This window comes from Heloderma suspectum, chromosome 15, assembly GCF_057233095.1.
Source record: "Heloderma suspectum isolate Gila_16-S chromosome 15, 16-S_ref, whole genome shotgun sequence".
Classification (NCBI taxonomy): domain Eukaryota; kingdom Metazoa; phylum Chordata; class Lepidosauria; order Squamata; family Helodermatidae; genus Heloderma; species Heloderma suspectum.
Window position 1 is genome coordinate 2,951,497 of NC_139472.1, and position 25,349 is coordinate 2,976,845.

The following is a 25,349-nucleotide window of genomic DNA, read 5'->3' on the forward strand; positions in this document are numbered from 1 at the left end:
CCGGCCGCCTTTTTTGCAGCCCACGCCACCACCGAATTTGCTGCCAGGTTTCAGTGGCAATTACAGTGCAGACCCCGGATCCCCAGAAGTTGCCTATGCTGAGTAGCAGTGGCTTTCTGGGGTTCCAGACAGGCTCTATCCCAGGTCTAGCTGTAGATGCCGGGGACTGAACCTGGGACATCCTGCGTTCAGAACATGCCCCCTACCACTAAATTATGGCTCCCCTCCAGCAGGGATGTGGATTTCACAAGGGAGGCTTCTAATCCCTAGTTCAGCTTCTGTGCTACTCAAACTCGGGCCCTCTACCAGTAACAGCCTTACCTCTTACCCTTTCTATATAATGTTTGAAAAATCCCCAGCACCGTCACTTACGAGGGGGGCAAAGAATAGGGGGTCAGCCATGAGCTCCATGCCCTACTGACGGGCTTTGCCCTGGTGCTGCCCACTCAGGGAAACAGGGTGCTGGGACTGGGTGGACTTTTGAACTGGCCCAGCAAAGCAGCTCTTGCACCAAAAGATAGATGTGAGTTGGAATGTATCTCTGAAACCAGCAAGGATAATCAGCTCGCAGGAGACAAACATCTCTCTGGTCCCATAAACCATCCCAGCAATGTCCTCTGTGACCTTCCCATGCAAAGCTCAGTTTTTTCAGCCAAATCGAGCTCCAGCTGACATTTGCATGGAACCCTATTTGTATTTCATCTGGTCGAAGGCAGGTCTGTTTCCCCTGTTGAAGCAAACATCATCTGGAGGGTCACCCAAGTTCGAGACGGCTTGCGACCCATTTCCATCAGAGCCCTGGGGATGCCGTAACGATCCTCCTGATGGGCAGAAGTCAGGCCATTTCCCTCTGAAATGCTGCAACGCGTTGCAAAGTTTGGAACGGGCAAAAACTCTCCCCATCCCTTTGGTGTGTGCGCACCACATGCCAAGGGCCTACAACCATCTCATTCAAGGGAAAACCACATACACAGCCCTCCTTTCCTTTTTAGAAACCTTTATTAGCAGTCATTAATGATCAAGTATAAGTAGTAACTCATCCCACAGACCACAACATTCATCTCCACCCGTTCGCTCTTCTAAGGGGGCCGTTGAAACAGTCGAGGCTCATCACAACATCTTTATTCCACGCACAATCAAAACGTTTGAGTTGCGACGATCAAGTCCAAAATTCAGCCTGTCGTTCCCAGTCTGGGAGCTGAATGACCTAAGAAGGATCTACTGAGCCCAGGTTGTTGGCGTGCGCGCGCACGTGTGTTTTGCTGGGTGTATCCAGTGTTGAGACTTCGGAGTTCTATTACAAAAATATGTACAGAGATTGTGCGCATAAAATACAGCTCCAGCAGCATTCAGAGAGCGGAAGGAAGCTGTTACCTCTCACCCTTGCTATAACATTTTTAAAAATATTTTTTGGGATGGCTTCTTCTTCCAGCCCTATCTACAAACCCAAACTTGCTCATGGCCAAGAAAGTATTCTTCCGCCTCCAGGTGTGTGCTTGTGTTTGTAGGGGAGGCACAATTTAGGGCAGGAAAAAAAGAGGGGAAAAAAGAGGGGCATGAAATTTTAGGAACCCAGGTCAAGAGTGCTTAGTGCCGCAATGTCAGACATTCACCTGTTCTTCTTGGATGACAGAAGGCAATGTTAAAATCGGGGAGCCTTTTTTGCTTGGTTTTCCATCCGAGGGGTTTGTTTTCAAAGGCAAACGGCAACACTTAGTTCGGCCAACTCCCCCCAAATGGGAAATGATACAGTCTAAGTGCTACAGAGGGACATTAGTTCCTAAAGACAGCTGTGCATTACGAGAGACTGGCTCCAGCAGATCCGCAACTCTGCGCGTCGGTAATATGATTGCGGCGAAAGGCACTGCCAGGGTCGCGTCACTGCATGTATGGGTACTTCCAGTCCCCCAGGGGCGCATGGGTTTCTTTGATGGCCTGGGGAGACGTCCACCGCAGGATGTAATGGGGGCTTCCAGGCTTGTCGTTCGTTCCTGTTTCCAAAGGAAGAAATGCACACAGGCCTCTGAGAAGGGCAAGTGTTTTCTTTTATTTAAACAAAGAAACCCAAGTCACTAGACCTCATTGGCGCGAAGAGCAATTTGGAAACGCAACGTTCCATGAGGCTTGCCGAGCAGACCTAGCTGGAGCAGGAACTGCAGGGGACCTGGAGTGGCCGTGGTGCAATGGGCCAGGGCAGACAGGGACACAGCACCAGCGCTTCGTTATTAGCAGAGATGCGGATGTCGTTTGCCACCCCACACCCCCGACATTCCCTCTGAGCTTAGCTGCAATCATAGAATCATAGGGTGGGAAGGGCCCTACAAGACCATCGAGTCCAACCCCCTGCTCAGTGCAGGAACCCTGATTCCCAGGCAGTCTCCCATCCGAGTACTAACCAGGGCTGACCCTGCTCACAGTAGCTAGGGAGAAATGGATTTTGCCAACAACAATATATTGTTTCTTGTAGCGATGCGAAGTATTTTGGGCTGGCTTGGTCTTGGATGGGCAGTTCAGACCCATTTGCTTGACCAAAGACCCACTCCTGCTGGAGATGAAAACTTCTGGAACTGGTTTGTCGATCAGGATCAACGCACCCCTGCATTTTTGGACTCTCCTTGGCAGCCTGGCTATGGAGACTGCACGATGAGCGTCTGCACTTCGAAACTGACCACCGCATCCCCGTGGGGCGAGGCTTTCATCTCCATCCCGCCCTGGGTGCAGAGTTCCACCCGTGCCCCACCCCAGCGCACCTGAAACGCGGGCACCGCCAAACGGCTGTTGGGCCACGATGGAACCGGTGGACTTGTCATTGATGTAGAAATTGCCGGCCGCGTTCCTGAGCAGTTTTTTCGCTTCAGCGACGACGGCTCTACGGGAAACGTGGGGGTGGGGTGGGGACAAAGACGGAAAAACCTGGTACAGGCTTCGCGGTAACACGGTGGGCAGTCCCACATCTGTACTTCAGGGTAGGCCAAAGGGAGCGTGCACTGCCCTTGTGCGAACTGTGGGCCTTCTAGAATTGCAGTGCTAAGATGGGCTGGATACGGCCCATTACAGCAGGGGGAATGAGAGAGAGAGAGAGAGAGGCAGAGAGGCAGAGAGAAAGGGAGGAGGACCAATCTTGATAATAAAGGTAAAGCTATCTATTTGGTTACATATTTTGAGTTAAGTCTGGATCCCAATTCTGAAAAGGCAGAGGGCCACTGCCTAACACACGTGCCCCAAACCCAGATTTTTTAAAAAAACAAATTACTTGCACCCCACCCACATACTCGCCCCGCCTCCTCAGCACCCCACCGCCAACTGTGGTCAGGATGAGACCAGGAAGAAAAGAAGAATGCCAGACCAGTGCTTACTTATCCTGAGCAAACACCGCCCCTGTGAGGCCGTAGGGAGAAGTGCTGTCGATGAGTTGCAGGATGTCTTTGTACTGCTTCTCCGGGTAGATGAACACCGACAGGACCGGCCCAAAAATTTCCTGTACGGGCAGGCAGGGAGCGGGGGAGAAAAAGAAAACCAAAGGATAGAAGGGGGAGCTTTGGAAAGGCCACTGCTGCAGGCTGTCGAACCTTCTGCAGAACTTTGGGCTGGAGATTCTGCATTTATCTGGCTGTTAATAAATAGCCAAATAAATGTATTTGGCTCTTAATGGCTGTTAAGAGTCCATACGATATTTATGGTTCTGGAGAATTATTCAAGACTTTATATCCCTTTTCTATTTACAGATGTGGTCTTAAAAAGATGATAGGTGCTCATCAGCATTTCATGCCGCATACAGTCACAGTTTTCAACAACAACAGAGCCCATGCATGCTTCCACGTTCATTTTCGTTCCATTGGAGACAAGCTTGTTTCCTTTTCTATCTATACAGCTACGTCAACGTAGACAAGATTTTACCCAATGGAATCAGACTTGGAAGGGACCTTGTGGGCCCCAAACCCGATGCCCTCCAGGTTGTTTTGGACTTCAACTCCCATCAGCCCCAGCCAGCATAGCCACAGGCTAGGGATGCTAGGAGATGTAGTTTAAAACACCTGGAAGGCACCAGACTGGGTAAGGCAGATCTTAGGAAGTAGTTCCATTATTCATCTCCTCTGACCATCAAGATATTTCTCTTAACGTCCAGCTGAAATCCCCCCTCCTGTAAATAACTTCATCCCTTAGACCTAGTTCTGGGGCAGATGGGAACCAGTCTTCAAGGTGACAAAATATAGAATAATTTGTTGACAAAAGAATGATGCTCAATGCTGCAACCTTTGATTCGCCAGCACTCAAACCTCAATAGAAGTTTCCAGTTCTTATGCAGAAGTGCACACAGCCTGGCTTTGGGCCTCGTGGGGAATACACATGGCTTGTGGAGGGGGCTCAGCCTTCCCTCGGGGAAGAACAGCAGCAGCAGAGATGCTGCCCCCCCCCAAAACTCACCTCCTGCATGATGGGATCCTTCGGGTCTTTGGTCTCGATGATGCATGGCTGGACGAAATACCCCACCTTGTCATCACATGCGCCCCCAGCGAGGATGCTGAGGTTGGGCGACGTCTCGGCATGTTTGATCCATTTCCTGATGCGCTCGAAAGACTGGAAGAAAGGAAAGAAAGGTGTGCCTGAGACCAAGACCTATGCACACTTAGCTCACCTTCACACAGCCGGCTCAACAAAAGGAAAACAAAAGCTTCGGCCACGCATTAAAAACGTGGTTGTTCAGGCAGGCATTTGGGGCGGGCTAGGGTAATTTTAGAAATGTGATGTTTTTAATGTTGAATTTTATTGTATGAACTGCTTTTATTGTTGTACATCGCCCAGAGTGGCTGGGTGACCAGCCAGATGGGCGATTAATAAATAAATAAAACATCCTTCGAGGGTCCCCCTAAATTGGAAGTTGAGGACAGCTAGCCCATCAGGAGGAGGCCAGCAGCCAACTAGCTCTGCAGCCAACACTCACCAGAGAACCTCTTTCCCACGGAGCATTAGTTATAACAGGGGTATCCAACTTCAGAACGGTGGGCCAAATCCAGCCCGCCTGAGGTTCTCCAGATGGCTGCACCCCCTTTTCCTGGCATCATCCCCTTCACCCCGACTGCCAATCGTTTCCTGGTTTTTTGTTTTTGCAGTTCCCCCCGCCCCATTTTAAAAGGTTGAAATGCCTCACGTAAGGCTTAGCTACTGGCAGTCGATAAAAAGGGGAGAAAAATAAGAAAAGATTGAAAGACAGAATTAAAGCCTTTAAAATCAGATTGCGCCAATAAAACAATGGCTAGTCAGTCCGCGAAGGCTTGTTGGAACAAAAATGTCTTCGGCAGGCATCGAAAACAAAGCAACGCTGGTGCCTGCCTTACATCAACAAGCAGGGAGTTCCACAGAGACGGAGCCAATATGCTACAGCCCCCACTCCAAGTGGAGTCCAAGCAGACTTCAGGTCTATGCAGAACCATCAGGAGCGCCTGATCCGATGACCACAGTGAGTAGGCATGGTGGGAAAGGAGAAGACGCTCTCTCAAATCGACTGGTTCCAAGTTGTTTAGGGCTTGATACACCAACACATTACCTAGTGGGATGCTGAAGTAAGGAAAAGGGCTCCAAGACTCCAAAAGGGCTCCAGGGATGTCACAGGGAGAATTCCAAATGGCGGCACCACTGCCCAAAACTGCCCCAGCTCAGCTTACAAGTATCATAACCCACCTTCCAGGCTGGCATGACGACGAAGCTCAAGATGAAAAGAAATCAAGGAAACAAAGATCCATGTGGGCAACTAAACACGACAGCAGCCATATTGGGCAACCAAGAGGAATGGTGGATGCCTGGGGACGAAACTTGCAGCGTCAGCCCAAAGAAGGCTCCCTGGGCAGCCAAAATGCTCGGCCCCCGAACCCGATGGGCGTGACGAGAGATTAGCTCAATTCAACAGGGGAAGCAAAGGACTTCAAAGGAGTCCCCAGTGCTAGAAAGGGAAGCGTGCAGACAGAGACCAGGGGGTGGGGGAAGAAAGAAGGCAGAGGTGGGAGTAGCAGGGTTATCGTTATTGACAGATGCCTCCTCTTAAGCTGTGAAAATACGTTTTTAAAGAAAGCGCTTGCCAGCTCAGCCGTAATCTCAGCAGGGTTTCATTCGGAAGAGCTCAGGCTCCTGGGAGGTGGAGATAGCAAACAAGGGGAGAGGGGAAGGCGCAAGGAGAGATGGAAGGAGGGAACACAGGACCCCCAAGATGGGGGAGCCAGGGAAGGGGACAAGGCAGGACGGACGAGGGTGGGCGGCCGCACGACATGCAATGGAACAGGGAGTCAGGCCGGGGGAGGGGGGAGAGGTCAGTTGAAGGACCTACACTGTTGCAGCCTACAGATTCCCCGTTAAAAATACTCCCCCCCAAAGCTGCACCCCTAAATTGGGGGTTCATAAACTCCTTCTTTAAAAGTTACACTCCAAAGCATGGCAAATAACATTCTTTGTGAATCCTGAACATATTCAGTGTTTTTATTTATTTGTTTGTTTTAAAAACCAAACCAATTTCCATCCACAAACCTTCAGTTTACCATTTCGGCCCCAGCCAAGTAGAACACCTCTGACCTCCTGCTCCAAATTTACCCCGGTTTCTATCAAGCAAAATCAGTAACGCATTAACAGATCCCGCTAGTGCAAGACACAGAGACCCTGAATTCAGGGAATCCAAAAAGCCAACACCAACAAACCGGGCCTACAAGTTCAAGAAGCAAAATGTGCCAAGGTTCTTTGGGGGAACCCCCACCCCCATTTTTCAGAGCCCCTTCCCAGCTTGGGACTTCCTGGGTACCTAAAGAACACCTGCTCCCACAGCAACCTGCCCACATGTCAAAATCATCAGCACAGGATCTTCTCCACGTGCCTCCGTTATCTGAGGGTGACCAGAGGCAGGGCCTTTTCCGCAATGGCACCCTGCTTCAGAACACACAAACCCCAGGAAGTGCGCCTTTTCCTACTGTATTATCTTTTCAGCAAAGACGTTTTTGCACCCCCATGGGCTGCTTAGAATGTTGGTGTCTTTTTACATGATTGCTGGTTGTATTATGGACTGATTTGTTCCATTGTATTATGTGTCGTATGAATTTTATTAGCGTGTGCATATTTTACCGGGAGCCATTTGGCTGAAGGGCGGTTCACACCTACATACTAAATAAATACCGTTGTTAGAAGGCATGGGGGACAGGCTATGATCTGGCTACAGTCAGGAGGAATCTTTGTGGATTTTAATAAGGCCCATCCGCGCGCACACGCACACAAACACACCACTAATTTGAATGCTGCTTGCACAGAAGAGGGTTTGCACATAAGGATGTGCATATCAGCAAAACCTAAGCTCATAGAAGTGTTCCAAATTCCACCTCAAAGCTTGTTCTGACTCATGCCCTTATCATATTGCGAGCTTTGGAGTGTTTTCTTTTTTGCACAAAAATTCGTGTGGATTTTCCCAAATGTACACATTGACCGCACACGCTTGAGAGGAACGCATTTTCCTCCCATTGATTAGAGAGCGTTTATGCGCATATTTCAAAACTACGCATTTTTCAACTGCATTTTTTTGTGCCGCGAATCACATCGCAAAGTTCGGAAGCATGTGGACTTTGGCCAGAGGCGGCATCCAGGTCTGCATCCAGTTCCGGGAGGTGCAAACTGAGTACAATCTGGTCAAAAACAGCCTGAAACTGATTACTCATACATCCCGATTTGTGTATGATCTACCATTCCTTCTGGGATAAGAAGGAACGGTATATATATAAGTGGAGTTATATGTTTTTGCAAAGATGAGGGTGGGAAAAAAGCAAGAGGCAAAGATGAGGCCAAAAGAACTTCCGTTGTTGTGCGGATTAAGAATATAATAACTAACAGCGAATGCGATGGAGTGGTTAAGAGTGTTGGACGGGGACTCCGGAGACCCGGATTCTAGTCCCCACTGGGCCCTGAAGCTCATCACATGACTTTGGGCCAGTCACAGACTTTCAGCCCAACCTCACAGGGTTGTTGTGAAGATAACGCGAAGGAGGAGGATCATGTAAGCTGCCTTGGATTCCTTAAATAACATAAACAAACAGATTATTATTTATTATTTATTAAATTTATTAATCGCCCATCTGGCTGGCCACCCAGCCACTCTGGGCGATGTACAACATATAATAAAACAGTTTAAAACAATAAAATTCTACCATAATTTTTTTTTTTAAATACCCTAACCCACCCCAAATGCCTGCCTGAACAGCCACGTTTTTAATGCACGGCGGAAGCTCATTAAAGAGGGGGCATGGCAGAGTTCCCTAGGGAGGGAGTTCCACAGAGTGGGGGCCACCACAGGGAAGGCCCTCTCCCTCGTCCCCACCAGTCTAGCTGTCCTGGCTGATGGGACAGAGAGAAGGCCATCCGAGGCTGATCTTGTTAAGCGGCCTGTCTGGTGCTGCTGAAGGCGCTCCTTAAGATAGGCTGGGCCGGAACCATATAGGGTTTTAAAGGTCAAAACCAACACCTTGAATTTGGCCCGGAAAACAACTGGTAACCAGTGCAACTCCTTCAGCGCTGGAGTGATGTGATCTCGCCGGCGGCTGCCTTTAATCAGGCGAGCCGCCGCGTTCTGTACCAGCTGCAGCTTCCGAACCGTCTTCAAGGGTAACCCCACGTAGAGCGCATTACAGTAGTCTAGACGAGAGGAGACCAGGGCATGTACTACCGATGGGAGCAGATGGTCAGGAAGGAAGGGGCGCAGCCACCATATCAGATGGAGTTGGTACAGCGCTGTCCGGCTCACAGCTGACACCTGAGCCTCCATGGACAGCTGGGAGTCCAAAATGACCCCCAGGCTGTGGACCTGGGCTTTCAAGGGTGGCCGTACCCCATTCAACTCTCTCTCTCTCTCTCTCTCTCTCTCTCTCTCGTTCACCCACCTGAGATCCTGAAGTTTTTGTCAGGTCACACATGCAAAAATGGTAATACGAAAGCTCTACTTGCAGTATGCAGTGGTACATTCACGCACACATATGAACCACGGCGTGACCTGGTGGTCTTCAAGCGATGACACCAGGCATGTGCAAACCAAGCCTGAGATGCTCCAGGGTTCCCAGGACTAAGCAGCAAACTAAAAATCACTGGAATGCAGAATTTGGCCTCGCCCTGAACATGGACGCTTTCAGCTGGGTAGACTCCACCGTCAACCTAGCCGGGCAAAGAACCTCCCCGAAAGGATAAAGTGAGTATGAGAGCCATCATGAGAAAAGACAGAGGTCTGTTACCTTGTTGTCGATCACAGCAGAAAAGAACGTTCCAAAATCCTCCGTCGGCTGCAGAGGAAACCAAACAAGGACAATGTAAGGAACAGTAGAAGCTGAATTACACCCTTGGTCCATCTAGCTCATGCTTGCTGACACTGACCAGCAGCAACGGCTCTCCGAGGTTTCAGGCAGGAGTTTTTCCAGCCCTGCCTGGAGACGTGGGGGGTCGAACCAAGGACCTTTAGCGGGCAAAGCAGGGGGCTCTGCTGCTAAGCCACAGGCCCTCCCCAGCTGAGCAACTGCAGTTCATTCCCACCCAATGCCCAACAAAGACACTGACTGTAGGGGACAAAGTTTGGATGACGACATCTCCCAGTTCGATCCGTAAGGTCCCAGGTTCCATCTCCACTAAAAGGACCTCAAGTCCTAAAAGGCCACCGCCAAGAAGTCTCCTCCTCCCCCAGCCGTCCCCACCAGCAGCCATTCCAGCAGGCTGTACTGAAGGGAGATGACAGAGAGGGAAGCAGGGCCATTCAACCAGCCCTGCTGAAAGACCTATTTTTTTCCTCCTCCCTCCCCATCCCTTCTTCCTTGTATGTCATATCTTTTTAGACTGTACGCTTGCAGGGGCAGAGAGTGTCTTGTTTTACTGATTATATGCAAGCCATTCTGGGAGTCTTTTCAGCTGAGGACCAAGAGAAACATACTTTAAAGCAATCAGTCAAGAGCAGGGGACAGGAAAGACCCATCCCTGCCCAACACCCTGGAGAGTCCTATCAGTCCAGTTTGCAGCACCAGGCTGGATGGACAAATCTCCTGACCTAGTAGAAGGCAGCATCAAAACACAACAGAGCCAGTTCCTTTATCACCATAAAGCAGCTTTCCCCAGCCTGACGCCCTCCAGAGGCTTTGGACTACAACTCCCATCAGCCCCAGCCAGCATGGCCAATGGCCGGGAATGCTGGGAGCTGTAGTCCAGAACATCAAGAGGGCCCCAGGCTGGGGGAGGCTGTGTGGCCCCAGGGGAGGCGCGCCGGTGCCCTACAGATATTTGGGACTACAACTCCCATCAGCTGCAGCCAATTGTCAGGAAAGCTGGGTGTTGTTGCCCCAAACAACTGGTAGGCACCAGCTTGAGGGGGGGGTGCCATAGAGGGAGGGGGGAAATGGATTCAGTAATACTTAAAGCAAGGGTGCACCACTGGCGGCATTCCAGATGTTTTGGCCTAGAACTTCCCATCATGCCTCACCATTGCCTGTGCAGCAGACCAGCAACAACTGGATGGCCCCAAGTTGCCCACCCTTGATATAAAGACGGGGGCCAGGAAGGGAACGCAAGACTCCCCCATTTCTTTCGATTAGTCTTCGGCAACGGCAACTTAATTTCTCGATGGCCGAAAGAGAGAGCCGAGGACGAGCGAAAGTATCTGGGGTTTGTGGGGAAAGCCGAAAAGCGGGGAGCGGGGGACCACAGGACAAAGAGGCACCTTCAATAGGAATCAGCAGCCAGCCAGCGCAGCCAGCTAATCCCATCAGCCCCCTGCCGAGCCACGAAGCCCCTGCGGCGGGAACAGCGCCCCCCCACTCACGTCGCCCACTTTGATCGCCCGGTGCTCCTCCAGGAGTTGGGCTTTGATGCGGGGCCAGAGAGAGTCGGGGGCGTAGAGGCGGGAGCAGGCCGAGCACTTCTGGCCGCCGTACTCGAAGGCCGAGCGCAGCGTCCCGCTCACCACGCTGGGCACGTCGGCCGAGGCGTGGACGAAGTGGAAATTCTTGCCGCCGCACTCTGGAGGTGGGGGGAGAGAGGGAGAAACGCGAGATGTTGGGAGAAGGCGGCTGGTGCAGAGCCTGCCTTGAACAGGGGGCTGGACGAGACGATCCCCGAGGTATCTTCCAACTCTATGACGCTCAGGGTTGGGGTGGGGGGAGTCAGCTTCTGCACCCCCCACTCCCACCCCCACCCCCCAAAGAAGGCAGCAAACAGGGCAGGAGAGAACTCCCAAGTTCTCACACACACACACACACACACACACACACACACACACAGAACTTCCTCAGCTTCAAAGGGGCTGCCCCAAAAAGACAGCGCTTCAAAACTTCGGTCTTGTAAACTTGCCCCCGCCCTCAGAAAAATGAATAGCTGAAAGCAACACGCAAAGGGATCTTTAAATGAGAAAGAGCGATCTCCGTGCCACATATAATATCCTCGCAACATGCGACATCCTATTTGAATATAATACCCTTGAAACATGCAATATCTTAGATATAATACCCTTGCAACGTGCAATATCCCGTATGAATCCCGTACCCTCGCAACATGAAATATCCTTGCGATATATCGTATCCGGCACAACAATGGTTCTTCCAGCTGCGTTCCAAGCATTCCTCTCTTACTCATCAGGACCAGGGTCCACTCCATGTTTGAGGAGACCCCCAACATGCTGGTTGGTCTCCTCCCCCTGCAGTGATATTACCTGGCCACAGATCCTGGGAAACCGGCCGCCATTTTCATTTCCCACAATCCCCTGAAGCAACGGCACAATGGACATTGTGGAAATTCAACACGGCGGGCAGACGGCTTTCCCAACCCAGCCCTGGGGGCCAGATAAAGCTGCAGCCAGGGGAAGAGGCTGGGAGGCCAAAACGGTGGCTGCCCCAGTGGGGCCAAGGCAGCATCGGTGCAGGGGCGCATGGGACCTCAAGACCAAGGGAAGCTAGAACAACTAACAGCTTCCCATTGCTGTAAGTCAGATAACAACTCTTAAGACCGAGGGATGTCAAAACAACTAGCATCTTTCCGCCTTCTGTGGAAAAGGGGGGGGGGGAATATGCAGGCTCTTACCCCCAGCAAGCCGTGGGAAGTTGCGGTACCGGTCCAGGTTTTCGGAGACCTGCTTCCAGAGTCGCTTGAAGGTCCTAAGAAGGAGGGAAAGAGAGATGGTGGGGAAGGATCTTCATGGGCCAGAAAGTATCTGCCTCCGTCTCCTGCCCAAGAACTGCCAATCAGAGTAGATGAGCCAGAGCCAGGTAGACAAACCATTTGACTTGGTATAAAGCCACTTCTGACATTCCCTCACTTCGATCCTTCCAAAAAAGCCTTTGCCATGGGGCTCATGGCTTAACCTCCCTAAGCCCTCACCCCCAACTGAACGGAAACCAACTTACATTTGCTCACATTCATCCTTTGATAGCCCTTGCCTCTCCCTCTCTCTGTTTGCTACCCACTGTCAAATTACTGTAAGCACCTTGGGGCAGAGTTTTCTTTTGTTTAGCCCCACCCCACCCCCCACCCCCCACCCCTTGCAGGGGTCCCGCTTGCCCCCCACTGCACAGGAAGATCACGGCAACATCAGGTTACGAAGAAAACGCTCCCTGTGACACCTTCAGATTTCCACCCACCTGCAGCCACAGGAACTAGAAACTTAAAAATCAAAAACCTGACATTCTTAGGGTGCTAAATTATCTTCCATTGCTCGCCAGCCTCGTAAGGTCTCTCAGGAGCTGTGTCAGTGGTGCTTTCTCCCTCCAAACACAGTTCTCTCTTTTCTGGGGGGTCCTACCGTTTTCACCCTCTGCAACCCCCCCTCCACTGCGCGCGCCTCGGCTCGCCTGCAATCTCCGGTTGGCAAAAAGACCGCCAGCCCATTACAAGCACCGAGGCCTCCACCAGCCCTTCGCAATGCCACGCTTGGATGCGCCCTGCTCCTTAGAGGTGGGGAAGCTCATAAATTAGCGCCGGAGTGTAGAACTCCTGGTGCGAGGCCATTAGCATTTTTATTGTTTTGAAAAGCAAGGGTTTGGTCACACTCAAAATCAAAAAGAAGAGGAGAAATTGAGAGAGAGAGAGAGAGAGAGAGAATAAACTGAAGCACTTCTCTCACTGCCTCTTCGTGGCTGCTACTGTCAGGAAGTGGCAGCATATACACAGGAAGCTGAGCATCCCATAAACATGACTTCCAGGAAGTTCAGCAATCCGTAAATATGCATTCCAGGAGAGGCAGCCTATTAACAGGAAGTTGAGGAACCGGTAAATATGACTTCCAGGAAGTGGCAGTCTATCAACAGGAAACTGGGCAACCCAGAAATACGACTTCCAGGTAGTTGAGCAACACATAAATATGACTTCCAGGAAGTGGCAGCCTATAAACAGGAAGCTGAGCAACGTTTGCGCCTGCTGACGTGCTTCCGGCACAAAACGCTCCCGCTGCTATGAAGAGGCACACTGTCCCTGCTCCTGGAGATAATGTATATATTCGTTGTAAGTACCAGCCATCAATCGTGAAATATGCGATGATTCTGTCTAACACCCTTTTAAAAGCACCCAGGGTCAGTGGCCATCGCCACGTCCTTCACACAATTCTAATATCCAAAATTCGATTTTCCACCTTGCACCCCAACCCAGGTTGGGAAGATTGGAACACGGACCCAACCTCATCGACCTAAAAAAACAGGATGGGCAAGGCGGAGCGCAGGGTGGAAACAGGAGCCCAGTCTCCAGTGGGTTTCTCATTGGCATGAACACTCCACCAATGCTCAAGAGTGCACAACAAAAAAACCACTGGAAAATGCACCCCTGCCTCCCAGGAAAAATATCACAGCAAGGGGGAGACAAACCTGGCCTCAGAGGGAACACCTGCAAGGAGCTTGCTTTGCCCTTCCCTGCCTGAAAGAACACCATAAAAACTTTGAAACAGACAACTAGTGCCTGAGTTTTGCTCTTTTTCCTCCTCCCCCCACAACGCCTTTTCCTCTTGTGTCGTGTCTTTTAGATTGTAAGCTCCAGGGCAGGGACTGTCCCATTATTAATACTTACAAACCAATTTTTTGGCTGAAGAGCAAAGTAAACATACTGTAAATAAAATAAATACATAAAATCATAAGGAGGGACCACGGTTAGAATTCACAGTTCTTTCACAACTTCCCTCAACTAGAGGAATGGGGAATCCTGATCTAACTCGCAAGGCTTAGACCACGAGGGCATATCCAGCAAACGTCCATCTTTGCAACCTCTCAGCCATTTTTGGCCCACTTCTAACTGCACCTTGCAACCAATAATAAGCAGGACTCCACACATGTGCGCGCACGAACGCACGCAACCCACTATTGATCCCAACAACCTGCACTCACGGCACGCTGCCAGTGAAGTTGACCCCGCAGAGGTGCTCCGAGCTGGTCACTGTGTCTCCGAAAACAGGGCCGTCAGCCGGGACGAACTGGATGACATTGGGAGGGAGGCCTGCTTCCAAGAGGATCTTGTAAACAGCGTAGCTGGACAGCATGGCCGTGTCGCTGGGTTTCCAGAGGACCACGTTCCCCTGGGAAGGGGGGAAAGAAAAGAAGCTGGAGCAAGTCAGGTTAAGAAAGAGGGAGTGAGAAATTGTCCTCTTCTTGGCATGCCTCTTTTTATGCCCCAAGAAGATCTAGTCCTCATGGTGACAGGAATGCTTAAAGATAAACGTCTGCCACCTATCATTCAGAAGACCTTACTTCTCTTGCGGCATATGAACATATATCCTACAGTCATCAATTTCATCTCAATGCTTAGATATCTGGACTACTGATATTAATGTACAGATCTGAAACAGAAGTGCCCATTTTTTCTCTCTTTTCATTAATGGTGTTGTGAACAGTTATTGTGAATGGATATGCTTTTTAAAATTTTGCAATGGTCTTTTCGTTGTTGTTTTTCCCCTCTCTCATTTGTTCTGTTATAAACGGCAAACAAATTAAAATCGTTAAAAAGAAGAAGAAAGGCTGGCAGAGGAATGTTTGATCAGGACGCCTGCTTTCTGGGCTTCTCGGGGGCATCTCGTTGGGGGCATCTGGTTGGGTGCTTGTCTTGTTGGACCTTTGGTCTGAACAAGAAGTGTTCTTAAGTCCTTCGCTAGCCATGACAGGAAGGAGTGAAACCTCCATGTACAACAGCAGACTATCTCTAATTTCTAGCTGCTGAGGGCTACAGCAGGAGAGGCACTGAATGACAAAGGCTAGAGGGCAACCCGGATTCTACAGACCACCCTCACTTCTCCACATCCCTGATTTTCCTAGCACCCAACAGAGCGAGGCAGGTGGCTACTAAGGCGTGGGCTTTTTCAGTGGTGGCACCAAAAACACAGAATGTTCTACCCAGGGAGGTTCGTCCAGCGCCTACACTGTGGCCTTTCATGAGACCTTTATATTCTCTTAGGCATTTTAGGAATGGTTTTTCATGCTTTCAGATCAAGGGCAGGGAACCAGACGTGGCTGGACTACAACTCCCATAATCTCTTCCATATTGACTGGGGCTGATGGGAGCTGGAGTCCATCAACCTCTGGAAGACCCATGTTCCCCCCCACCCCCCGCCGTTTTAGATCTCTGCATTCTTTATCCCTGTTGATGTTTTTATTACATGCTTCCACTTGTTTTGTCTGATTTGTTTTATTATTGCTTGTCTCCTAGGTTTTGAAGCTGTACATGGACCAGAGAACTAACTTTGTGCATGTAAATGTACATATGTGTGCACATACATGTGTGTGTGTGTGTGTGTGCATGCACACGTATGTGCTAAAAACTGGCACACTTCTCTGGTGATTCTCAGCTCAGCTGCCAGCAGGGAGTGATCAGAAGCTCGCAGCTGGCTCCAGCAATACACACAAAAGAAGAGCCCTTCTCCTTAAAAATCCAAGGCGCCACTCGGGGGGGGGGGGGGAACAGCCAAGGCACTGTCCCAGCCTCCATGCGCCGATGCTCACCATCAAAGCCGGAGCTCCCGCCAGGTTGCCTCCGATGGCGGTGAAGTTGAAGGGAGAGACAGCAGCCACGAAACCCTGCAGGAGTGGGGGGAAAGGGACAAATTACACTGTGAATTGGCAGCCTGAGAAAGACGGGGAAAAGCTTCTCGGAGAAACGTGGGGGAAAGACATGTGTGAGCAAGCAGACCTGAGCAAACGCTACCAGTATTTATGTATTTTACATACAAGGTGGCAGAGATGCTGTGGTTCCATGGGAGCACAGGAAGGTGAGACTGGGCGGCTCTTGAGAACTCAGCTTCCTTTTTTTCTTTTTAAACCCGATAAAGTTTCTATAGCCCTCCTTCCAACTAGGTTGAAATAACAGACTAAAACTGAAACCTCTCAACTTGCCACGTTCAACGTTAAACACATTTCCGAGAAGGTTTAGACTTCAAAAATAAATAACGTTTAAAAGCCATTAAAAAAAACAAAGCACAAATACAAAGAAAAGCAAAAGCAGCCACACAGATTAACAATAAAACCAGCAGATCTTTTAAAAGCTTTTCAACTCAGAAGGGAAAGGGAAAAAGTTTCTGTGGTTTTTAAAAATTATCATCATCAATAATAGCAGAAAGTTTCTAGCCCTCATGCTGCGAAGATATGCTTGAAATTAGGAGGGCGATGGCTGTCAAAATTTCAAGAGCCAGAGGAAAAAAGGTGGGGAGAAATGAAGATTTCCAGTGGGGGGGGGGTTAACGCACCCTTGCTCCTCCCCCATGATTAGCAAAAGCAGGATTATTTATATATCATTAATATTTCTATACTTCCTTATTTGCTAAAAAGCCATCAAATTATGCGTAGCAAGAGAAAATATGCACCGGCGTGTAATTCATAAAGGACTTTATACACTCACCTTTCTAAAGGAGATTATATACCACTGCGAAAGGGGAGGGGCACATTTTGGCTAGTGTCAAGTGTGTGGGGGGGTGAAACTTACCAGATCTCCTTCAGAGCAAGGTTGAGCTGGTGGCCAAAATGCCCCATTCCGAAGGGAATTTGGGACGGGGGGAAGGGGGGAAATCAAGTCTCCCGGCCCAACACAGATGCAAAGGAGCTGTGATCAGTTTCAGAAACCCACCCCAGAAATTCAGAACATACCCCCCAAAAAAAACCCCATAAACGGGGAACTTTTGTTGCCAGGCTCCCCACGAATTCAGGCTGAACTTTCAAAAGTTCGGAAGCATGGCCCAGCAGGAATCAAACCAGACTCAATCTTGACCAGTTCACAGGGGGCTCCAGATCGAGGCCTTCCGTCCTACCTCTAGCCCCCGATAGACCATGCTGTTGGTGCTGGGGGGGACACTTATGGGCTGCTGCCCCTCCAGTTCCATGGCATATTTGGCGTTGAAACGGAAGAAGTCGATCAGCTCTGCTGCCGCGTCGATCTCAGCCTGGATGACTGTTTTGGCCTGGAATTTAAAGCAGGGGGGATCACGACAGCTTTAGAAAGAGAAGGCTCCGTCGAAAGGAAAGTAGCTGCACCCGGGGTCGGCAACTAGCAACCGCCAGCAGAATTCTGCCCAAGAGAGGCTGCTGGTTGGCCCCTTAACAGAGGTAATCGGAGGGGCTCCACACCGAGTCTATTGGGGTGCCGAACCTCTTGCGGCCCAAGGGCTAAACTCCGATTCAGAGCAGCTTTCAGGGGCCGCATTCCAACAGCGTGCGGGGCGAAACTGCCAACAAGATCAACATAGTTGAGCATAAAGGTCTTATACTGTCGATAGCTAAGCGGTAGGAGGCGCGCCTCAACCTTTCAGAATGAAGGAAAAGGCTGCACAGTAGCTGGGATCCGACCAACCGATCGGTGGCTGAGGGGAAGAGGAGTAACCAGGTGAAGGGTGTGTGGATATTTGGGAAACCCCAGAGGGCAGGCACGCGATCCCAGCTGGGCCAGACTATCTCCCCCCGACACCTTCAATTAACATGGGGTTTTCCCCAGGTTTGCCAGCGCAGCCCAATAAAGGCTGCCAAATCCGAAGGCCAGACCTGGCTCCCAGAATCCCTCGTGGGGCCCACCACAGTTTTGACCCGGTCTCACGCTCACCTGCCCGATCATGGTCTTGGCCAGGATTTCCGCCCTCCGGGGCCCACTCAGTATGTCGGCGGCTTTGAAAAAGACTGCCGCACGGTCCTGGACGGGCCGGAGGTCCCATTCCCTCCGGACAGCCACAGCAGCATCGATGGCCTTGTTCAACAGACCCTGGCGGGGCGGTAAGAAGGCAAGCGGCTATCCCAGCCCCTTCCACTCTTGCTTCTGCCAGCTCCTTCCCCACTCTACTGTCCAGGTAATACAGCCTTTCTGTACGACCACGCAGCCTGTCTGCCCAAGCTAGGCTTCGCACCAACCCTAACCCGAGGCTTAACCCTCACGCGATGCTGGAACACCTCCCCATCCCACGGCATGCTCAGAGACAGTTGGCAAGCTGTCCCAGATGCTCAAAGGAGCTCATAGTTATTTGATTTATTTGCTTGTGGCACGCCTGTGCGCCCGAGCCCTGCAACTGCAGCAACAGCAGACCACTTGTGTAGACCAGCAAATCCACCAGACACGGGTTCGGAAGCGGGCAGCGCTCACCTTATCTGCATAGCAGTATTTGGCCACTTTGTGTGAATGGTTGAAAGGCTGGGATAAAAAGAACGAAGGAAAAAAAAAACATTGAAGAGGTCGAGTTGTTTTACTTTTCACGTCTATGCATGTCTACTCAGACATGCAAGTTCCAGGTATGCCCTGGTAAGTATGTACAGAGCTGCAATTGGGGTTAAGTTCTATTGAACTGAATGGGTCTTACTTCTGAGTAGACACGCAAGCCCCAGATACGCCACAATAAAACAGGAGCTTGCATCACCAGAGGCCACCCAGGCCATGACGGGAACAAATTTAGGGAAAGCATTTCTCCCCAGCTTAAAACCACCTGCATAATGTCTGAACGTATTTATCAGATTCATAATAAAACCTTTCCAATTACAGAGGCTACTGGATTTACGAAAGACAAAGAGAGAGCTTCGGCTATTGGGTGGTATAGAAATGTAATAAATAAAGAAATTAAATAAAGAAGAAAAGCAAAAGCAAACTGCCAGTTATACAGAGTTAGGACAGAATCCACTAACAATGAACAATTGTTACAATTACAGCTTTTGCAAACTAAGTGGCATTTAATTGTTAGATACCCCTTTAGAGTGCAATCCTATGCGTGTTTGGACAGAAAAAAAGCCCTACAACTCCCAGCACTCCTAAGCCAGCCATGCTAACTGGGGAATGCTGGGAGTTGTAGGACTTTTTCTGTCTAAATATGCACAGGATTGTGCCTTTAGACTCTTTTTTTTTATGAGCACCATCAAGGGCCCTTTTTTCAAATGAAATTGTAAAGCTACATTTTTACAACTTTTTGGAAAGATTTCATTACAGCTTGGTATCTGCACAGAGCAGCATTAACACTCCCCCCACCACCATCACCAATATCAGGAACTTGCCAGCAGAACTCACCGACACTTGATACCTTACATCGGCCGTCCACACCTCCTCGCCTCCAACGATGCACGGGATGACTTCGGTCTTGCCCTTCAAGTCGCTTAGAGCCTACGAGAGCAGGAAATGTTTTTTAAAGAAATCACATTAGTCACTTGCCTCTCCCATCCCATCCCATCCCATCGGGCTGTGCAGAAGGAGATGAGAGGGAGAAGCAGGGCCATCCCACCAGCCCCGCTGAAAGACTTCATTTTTTTCCTCTTCCCTCCCCCTCCCTTTTTCCTTGCATGTCATGTCCTTGTCAGTGAACCTGCAGGCCAGAGATTGTCTTGTTTTACTGAGGCACGTAAGCTGCTCTGGGAGCCTTTGGGGGCTGAGGAGCAAGATGAAAAGGCTTTAAATAAATTAATAAATCATTCAGATCATGCAACACTCCTCCTCAAACCCCTAACGCTAGCTTCTCAATTCTTATCATATCCAGCTTATCAAACTTCTTCTGACTGGAAGAGTCCTCCCCTTGAGCTTGCCCCACACTCACTCTCCCTACCTGGGATCTTCGCTTGCCTAGATCAGCTGTTCCACACCACACACAGGTCTGCCACTCTTTCTCCCTCGCTGCCCATTAGGCCTGGAACTCTGTCACAGAGCCTCCCTTTAGCACCTCCAGCGTTTCTCTCTTGCTGTCCCTTATGCCTGGAGCTCCCTCCCAAAGCCCCACAGGCAGACAGTATGATGAAGTGGCTAGAGTGCTGGATTGGGACTCGGGAGACACAGGTTCTAGCCCCCACTCAGCCATAAAACTCACTGGGTGACTTTGGGGCAGTCACTGACACTCAGCCTAATCTACCTCACAGGGCTGTTGCGAGGATGAAATGGAGAGGGCTACGCGAGTCACCCTGGGCTCCTTGCCAGAAGAATAAAGGCGGGATACAAATGTAATAATAAATAAATAGACAGATCTCCTGCCCCTGTACTTTCTCCCTTGCTGCTCCTTATGCCTGGAGCTCCTCAGTAGGTTACCTTCTGGAGAGCCGCTCGTTCTGGGCTGCCGGGCGTGAAGGCCAAAACGGGCTCGTTGGCCACCTCAACAGCTGCACGGTGCTGCCATCGCAGCCTGGAAGGGAAGGGAAGGGAAGAAAAGAGCCAGGCATGAACTGGATTCCCTCAAATCCAATTTGGAATTATTTACTGCTTCGAGAGAGGTTCAGGTCTCAAAGGATCACGGGGAGATCTCCCAGATGTCTCTGGGAAGCCCACAAGCAGGACATGAGCACAATAGCACCATTCCCCGCTCATGTTCCCCAGTATACTGTCTCTGATAATGGAGATCATAGAATCATAGAATGGAATGGAATGGAATGGAAGGGTTGGAAGGGGCCTACAAGGCCATTGAGTCCAACCCCTGCTCAATGCAGGAATATATATATATATATATATATATATATATATATATATATATTATATATAGCTATCATGACTAGTACCCATCGATACCCTTATCCTCCATGAATACTATTAATATTAATTTATATCCCTCTCTTCCTCACAAGGAACCTAAGGCAACTAACAACTCATACAAAACAGGACAATATATAAACACCATTAAAATGATAACTCCAAAATTACAAACATAATACAACACAACATATAAAAAGGGGAAGGATTTGTTTAATACCCTTTTAAAGCCATGGAAATCGGCAACCATTGCCACATCTTGTACAAGCGAATTCCACAGTTTAACCATCTGCTGTGTGAAGAAGTCTTTCCTTTATGTAAAGAAGTCCTTCCTTTACGGTTAGGCTAGAACCTTTCTTCCTCCTCACATGTTAGCTTTCTAGGTGCGGGGAATTTTTTAAGCTTTCTTCCTGTGGTCGCATTCAGCCATGTAAGCCACCATCTGTTACTCATAGTGGTCAGCCACCTCCATGGGAGCAAAACCGTAGAGCTACTTTCCCCAACTTGTAGTTGAGACATTTTGGACTATAACTCCCAGAATTCCTGACCACTGGCCATGCTGGTGGGGCTGATAGGAACTGAAGTCCAAGAGGGCACCAGGTTAGGGAACAGTGCCTTAGACTGTCCATACTCGCTTTATCAGGCTGCTATATTTTATTTTTACTTTATTTTTTGCAAACCTCACAAACAAGCGGTACAGAATTTGTAACTGAGAACACCAAGCAAAGCAAGACTCAAACTGGCCCAGCTTGCCGCTGATTTTATATCTACCCTCCTCTGCCATTTTAGCATTGTTTTGTTTTCTTTCCTTTTTTTTAAAAAAAAGGTTTTTAAACACGCTTTATTTCTTATGAGAAGCTGGCATGCCCAAGGAGGTCAGGCAAAACGCCACCCAAACTGTCCCAAGGAGATTTGCGCTGCCTCTCCAAATCCATCCATCCTGTCCAGTGTTTGAAGTCCAAGGTTCAACCGTTTGGTCAGCACACTGCACGCTCAAGTAACTAGACCTGTGCGTCTTGGGACAAAGTTTGACATTCTCTTCCGCACGGCCGACTTTCGGAACAAAAAGACTTACACCAAGTTCAGGGCAAGAAGTCCAGAATGGCGCGCGGTGCATGTGTTTGCTTCCCCAGTGACGGGCGGCTTTGTTCCTTGCGTGCCGCTATCTCGTGCTATGCTGATAAGTCCAAGCCCTTATTAGTTCTGATAACAGCCATAAGGAAAGGCTCGGGGCAGATAAAGAAAGCAGAGGCCTTGGAGACGGTTGCAAAGAAGGGGTGTTAATGAGAGGCAATTAGGAGATAAACTGAAGATATAGCCTGGCAACTACAGCCCAGCGTTTCTGACCACTGGCCACAGCGGAAGATGGGGAGAACACACACATTTCCACGCCCGTGTGGCATAGTGGTTAGAGTGCTGGACTAGGACTGGGGAGACGCAGGTTCTAGTCCCCATTTGGCCGTGAAGCTCACTGGGGGACTTTGGGCCAGTCAGTGACTCTCAGCCTAGCCTACCTTGCAGGGTTGTTGTGAGGATAAAATGGAGAGGAGGATCATGTATGCCACCTCGGGTTCGCTGGAGGAAAGGCAGGATAGAAATGTAACAAACAAACAAACAAATAATTTAGCTCTGCAGGATTACTTCAGTTACAGCTGTTCTCTGGACACAGCCTTAAACACAACGCCTAATAATAAAAATGTAATTTCTGCTATTATCGATCACCATATGTTAAGAACGAAGGACGAAACCTTTTCCCTTACCCTTCCTATTTGTAAATCTTTTGTTAATCTGCTAGGTTGTTTTAGCTTTGCTTTGTATTTGTTTGTTGTTGTTTTTAATGGCTTTTAAACATTATTTTTGAAGTGTAAGCCATCTCGGAAATTTGTTTCCGTGGAAAGTGGTGAGTCCAGCAGATGGAGGACCTCATAATGCTTTCAATATTTGAACGGGTGGTATATAGACGACACGTGCAAGTGGATACTTATATAAATACTTGGCTGGCTTTTGTTAACATTTATGTATAATCCTTAGAAAGCTGTATTTTCATATATATATATATATATATATATTCACATTTCATATGCATGCATTGAAATTTATACATTCACAGCTACGCAGCTGCAATTTTTTTATTTTCCTTCGTTTTGTTTTGCTGAAATTTTACGACAAAAAATTAACTATAAAAAAGAAATGATTTCAGTTTTATTTGGTTTATTTCAACCTAGTCAAAAGGAGTGGCTTCTCCCAAACGAACCTGTCCATTTGTTAAAATTCTGCTACCTAGAAATTACACGGAATGCCGAAAGGCAGGCATTTTCGCTCTATGTGTTTATCTTAGGGTTAAGATCATCTATTAACCCCGTGGAACGAATTTTGCTGATGTGTGGAGGAGAGAGAAAAAGAGGAAACTTTCCACCTGAGGCCAGCATGCCAAAAAGTTTCATCAGAGCCAACACCCTGTCCCTTTCAAAGCTCTTGTCCTGCAGTGTGCCGGGGGCGGGGGGAGAAACTTGTTTTTTTCCAAACTATCTGAACTTGGGGAAGTGGGCTTTTCCGGGCCAGGGAAATGTTCTGGGAATTGAAGGGCTTCTAGAGATAGACACCAGAGCCAGGCTAATCAGGCTAATGTCCCGCGACAGGGTAAGTATAGAGCCCCCTTGCTTTAAAGACACCACCCACCCACCCACCCACAAAATAAGTTTACTGAAGTGCAGCCACACAGGTGGAAATCCCAAAATCTTCAGATAGCACAAGAGGGGCCAGTCCAACAGCCACACCTGCCTGTCCAATAAATCAGATAAGGAGGTGAAGATAAGGGGGGCCTGCTAGCACAGAGGTGCAATTTGGGGAGGGGGTTGTTTATGAAAACAGCAGCGGCAAGGGCTGTTTGGGGAGAACAAGCAGAGTAGCCTTCCCAGATGTTGCTAGATTCTAATTCCCATCAGCCCAAGCCAGCACCGCCAAGGGCTGGGGATAAAAGGAGTTGTAGTCCAAAACAGTTTCCCCAATTTGGGGAAGGCAGAAATAGAAGATATAAATTTGGGGTGGGGAATGTGTGCCCCCCAAGGATGTTGCTGGACTACAGATCCCATCAGCCCAAGCCAGCATGGCCAAGAGACAGGGATTATGGGAGCTGTAGTCCAAAACATCTCCCCCAAGTTGGGGAAAGCTGAAATAGAAGATACAAATTTGGAGTAGGGGAATGTGTGCCCCACCGACAAATGTTGCTGGACTACATATCCCATCACCCCTGCTGGGTGGCGCTGGTGGGAACTGGAGTCCAACAGCAGCTAAAGGGCCACAGGTGTAAGTCATTCTGGGAGGGAAGGGTCCCTGGGATGCCCTCCCCCCGAAAAAAGTAGAGGCGGGCTTCACTTAAGAAGGGGCATCGGAGTTTGCGCAGGGGGGCTATTGCTAAGACCCACCTAAAATTAGGGGCTCCGGTCCTGAAATAAAGCTTATTCCAAGAACACCCGCCCCAAAAGCAGGGACACAGGGGACCCCCATACATTTTGCACTGGCAGAGGGGAAGGGAGGGTCCCCCCTGCACCCCAACCTGAAGCCCACGGTGTGCGTTGCATGGTTAGGTGGGAGGTCAATCTGCCGGGGGAGGGTCTCAGCCTGCGGACACCCCCCGAAGATCGGGGGTCAGGGGGGAAGCGCACCCCTCCCCACCCCTCCAAACTCACCCCACCCTGCGCAGCGTCCTCCGCAATACAGGCAGCCACATCCTCCTTCCTCGGGGGAGAGTTCGCAAAGGGGAATCCCAGACTTACGAGCAGGGCACGCTTGAAACGCCCCCCCCCGCCTCTTAATGCGGACTGAGCCATTATTTAGGAAAGGGGGGCTTCTGCATCCCCGCCTTTGCCAGAGGAGAACATCCCGCGGCATGCATTCCGCTCCTCTTTCTGGTTGCAACCCACAACTCTACATGCAAGCGTTATTAGCATTTTTTAGCCTCCAGAGATCAGCTTCCTTAGTTAATATATTTATATTCAGACTTTCTCCCCTTTAAAGAGCAGCATATGGACTAGTCCGTTCCTCTTCGAGGAAGGGGCGGGATCCGCCGGAGCCAATCAGAATGCTCCTCCGCAACGTTCCGACCAATCCGGCGCCGGTCTCACGTTGCAACCCCTGGTTAAGGGACTTAAAAGGGAAAACGGTGGGAAGACGCCTTAAAAGCGGGATGGGAAGAGACGAGCCTTTAGAAATGAGAACAAACTAAAGGATACGCTCTGGACCGCGGAGAGATGCTCCTAATGGTTTTCCTTTCAAGGGATATATTACCTCCCCCAACCTGTAACAGTTGCATGGTAGGCAGAAATTCAACTGGTGCAGCAATCCTGAGCGCCCCCTCTCCTGGGGAAAATAGAGGAGTGGAGGAAAAAGCTTGAAAAAATGGAAACAAACTAAAGCAGCCTTCTGCCAGTTCT

At 49.6% G+C, this 25,349-nt stretch overlaps 1 protein-coding gene across 1 annotated transcript; it reads right to left on the minus strand.

The window, feature by feature from the left end:
- Positions 1–983: 983 nt before the first annotated feature.
- On the minus strand, positions 984–24,722 carry ALDH4A1 (aldehyde dehydrogenase 4 family member A1). The gene is made up of 15 exons (XM_084822184.1): positions 24,606–24,722; positions 20,482–20,575; positions 19,480–19,572; positions 18,571–18,618; positions 18,040–18,195; positions 17,255–17,404; positions 15,957–16,031; positions 14,352–14,539; positions 12,067–12,140; positions 10,814–11,010; positions 9,246–9,293; positions 4,426–4,578; positions 3,357–3,478; positions 2,751–2,869; positions 984–1,991 (listed from the first exon to the last, which is right to left on the minus strand). The coding sequence occupies exons 1-15, from the start codon at positions 24,644–24,646 to the stop codon at positions 1,879–1,881; spliced, it is 1,671 nt and encodes a 556-aa protein (XP_084678310.1). The 5' UTR covers positions 24,647–24,722; the 3' UTR covers positions 984–1,878.
- Positions 24,723–25,349: the final 627 nt, after the last annotated feature.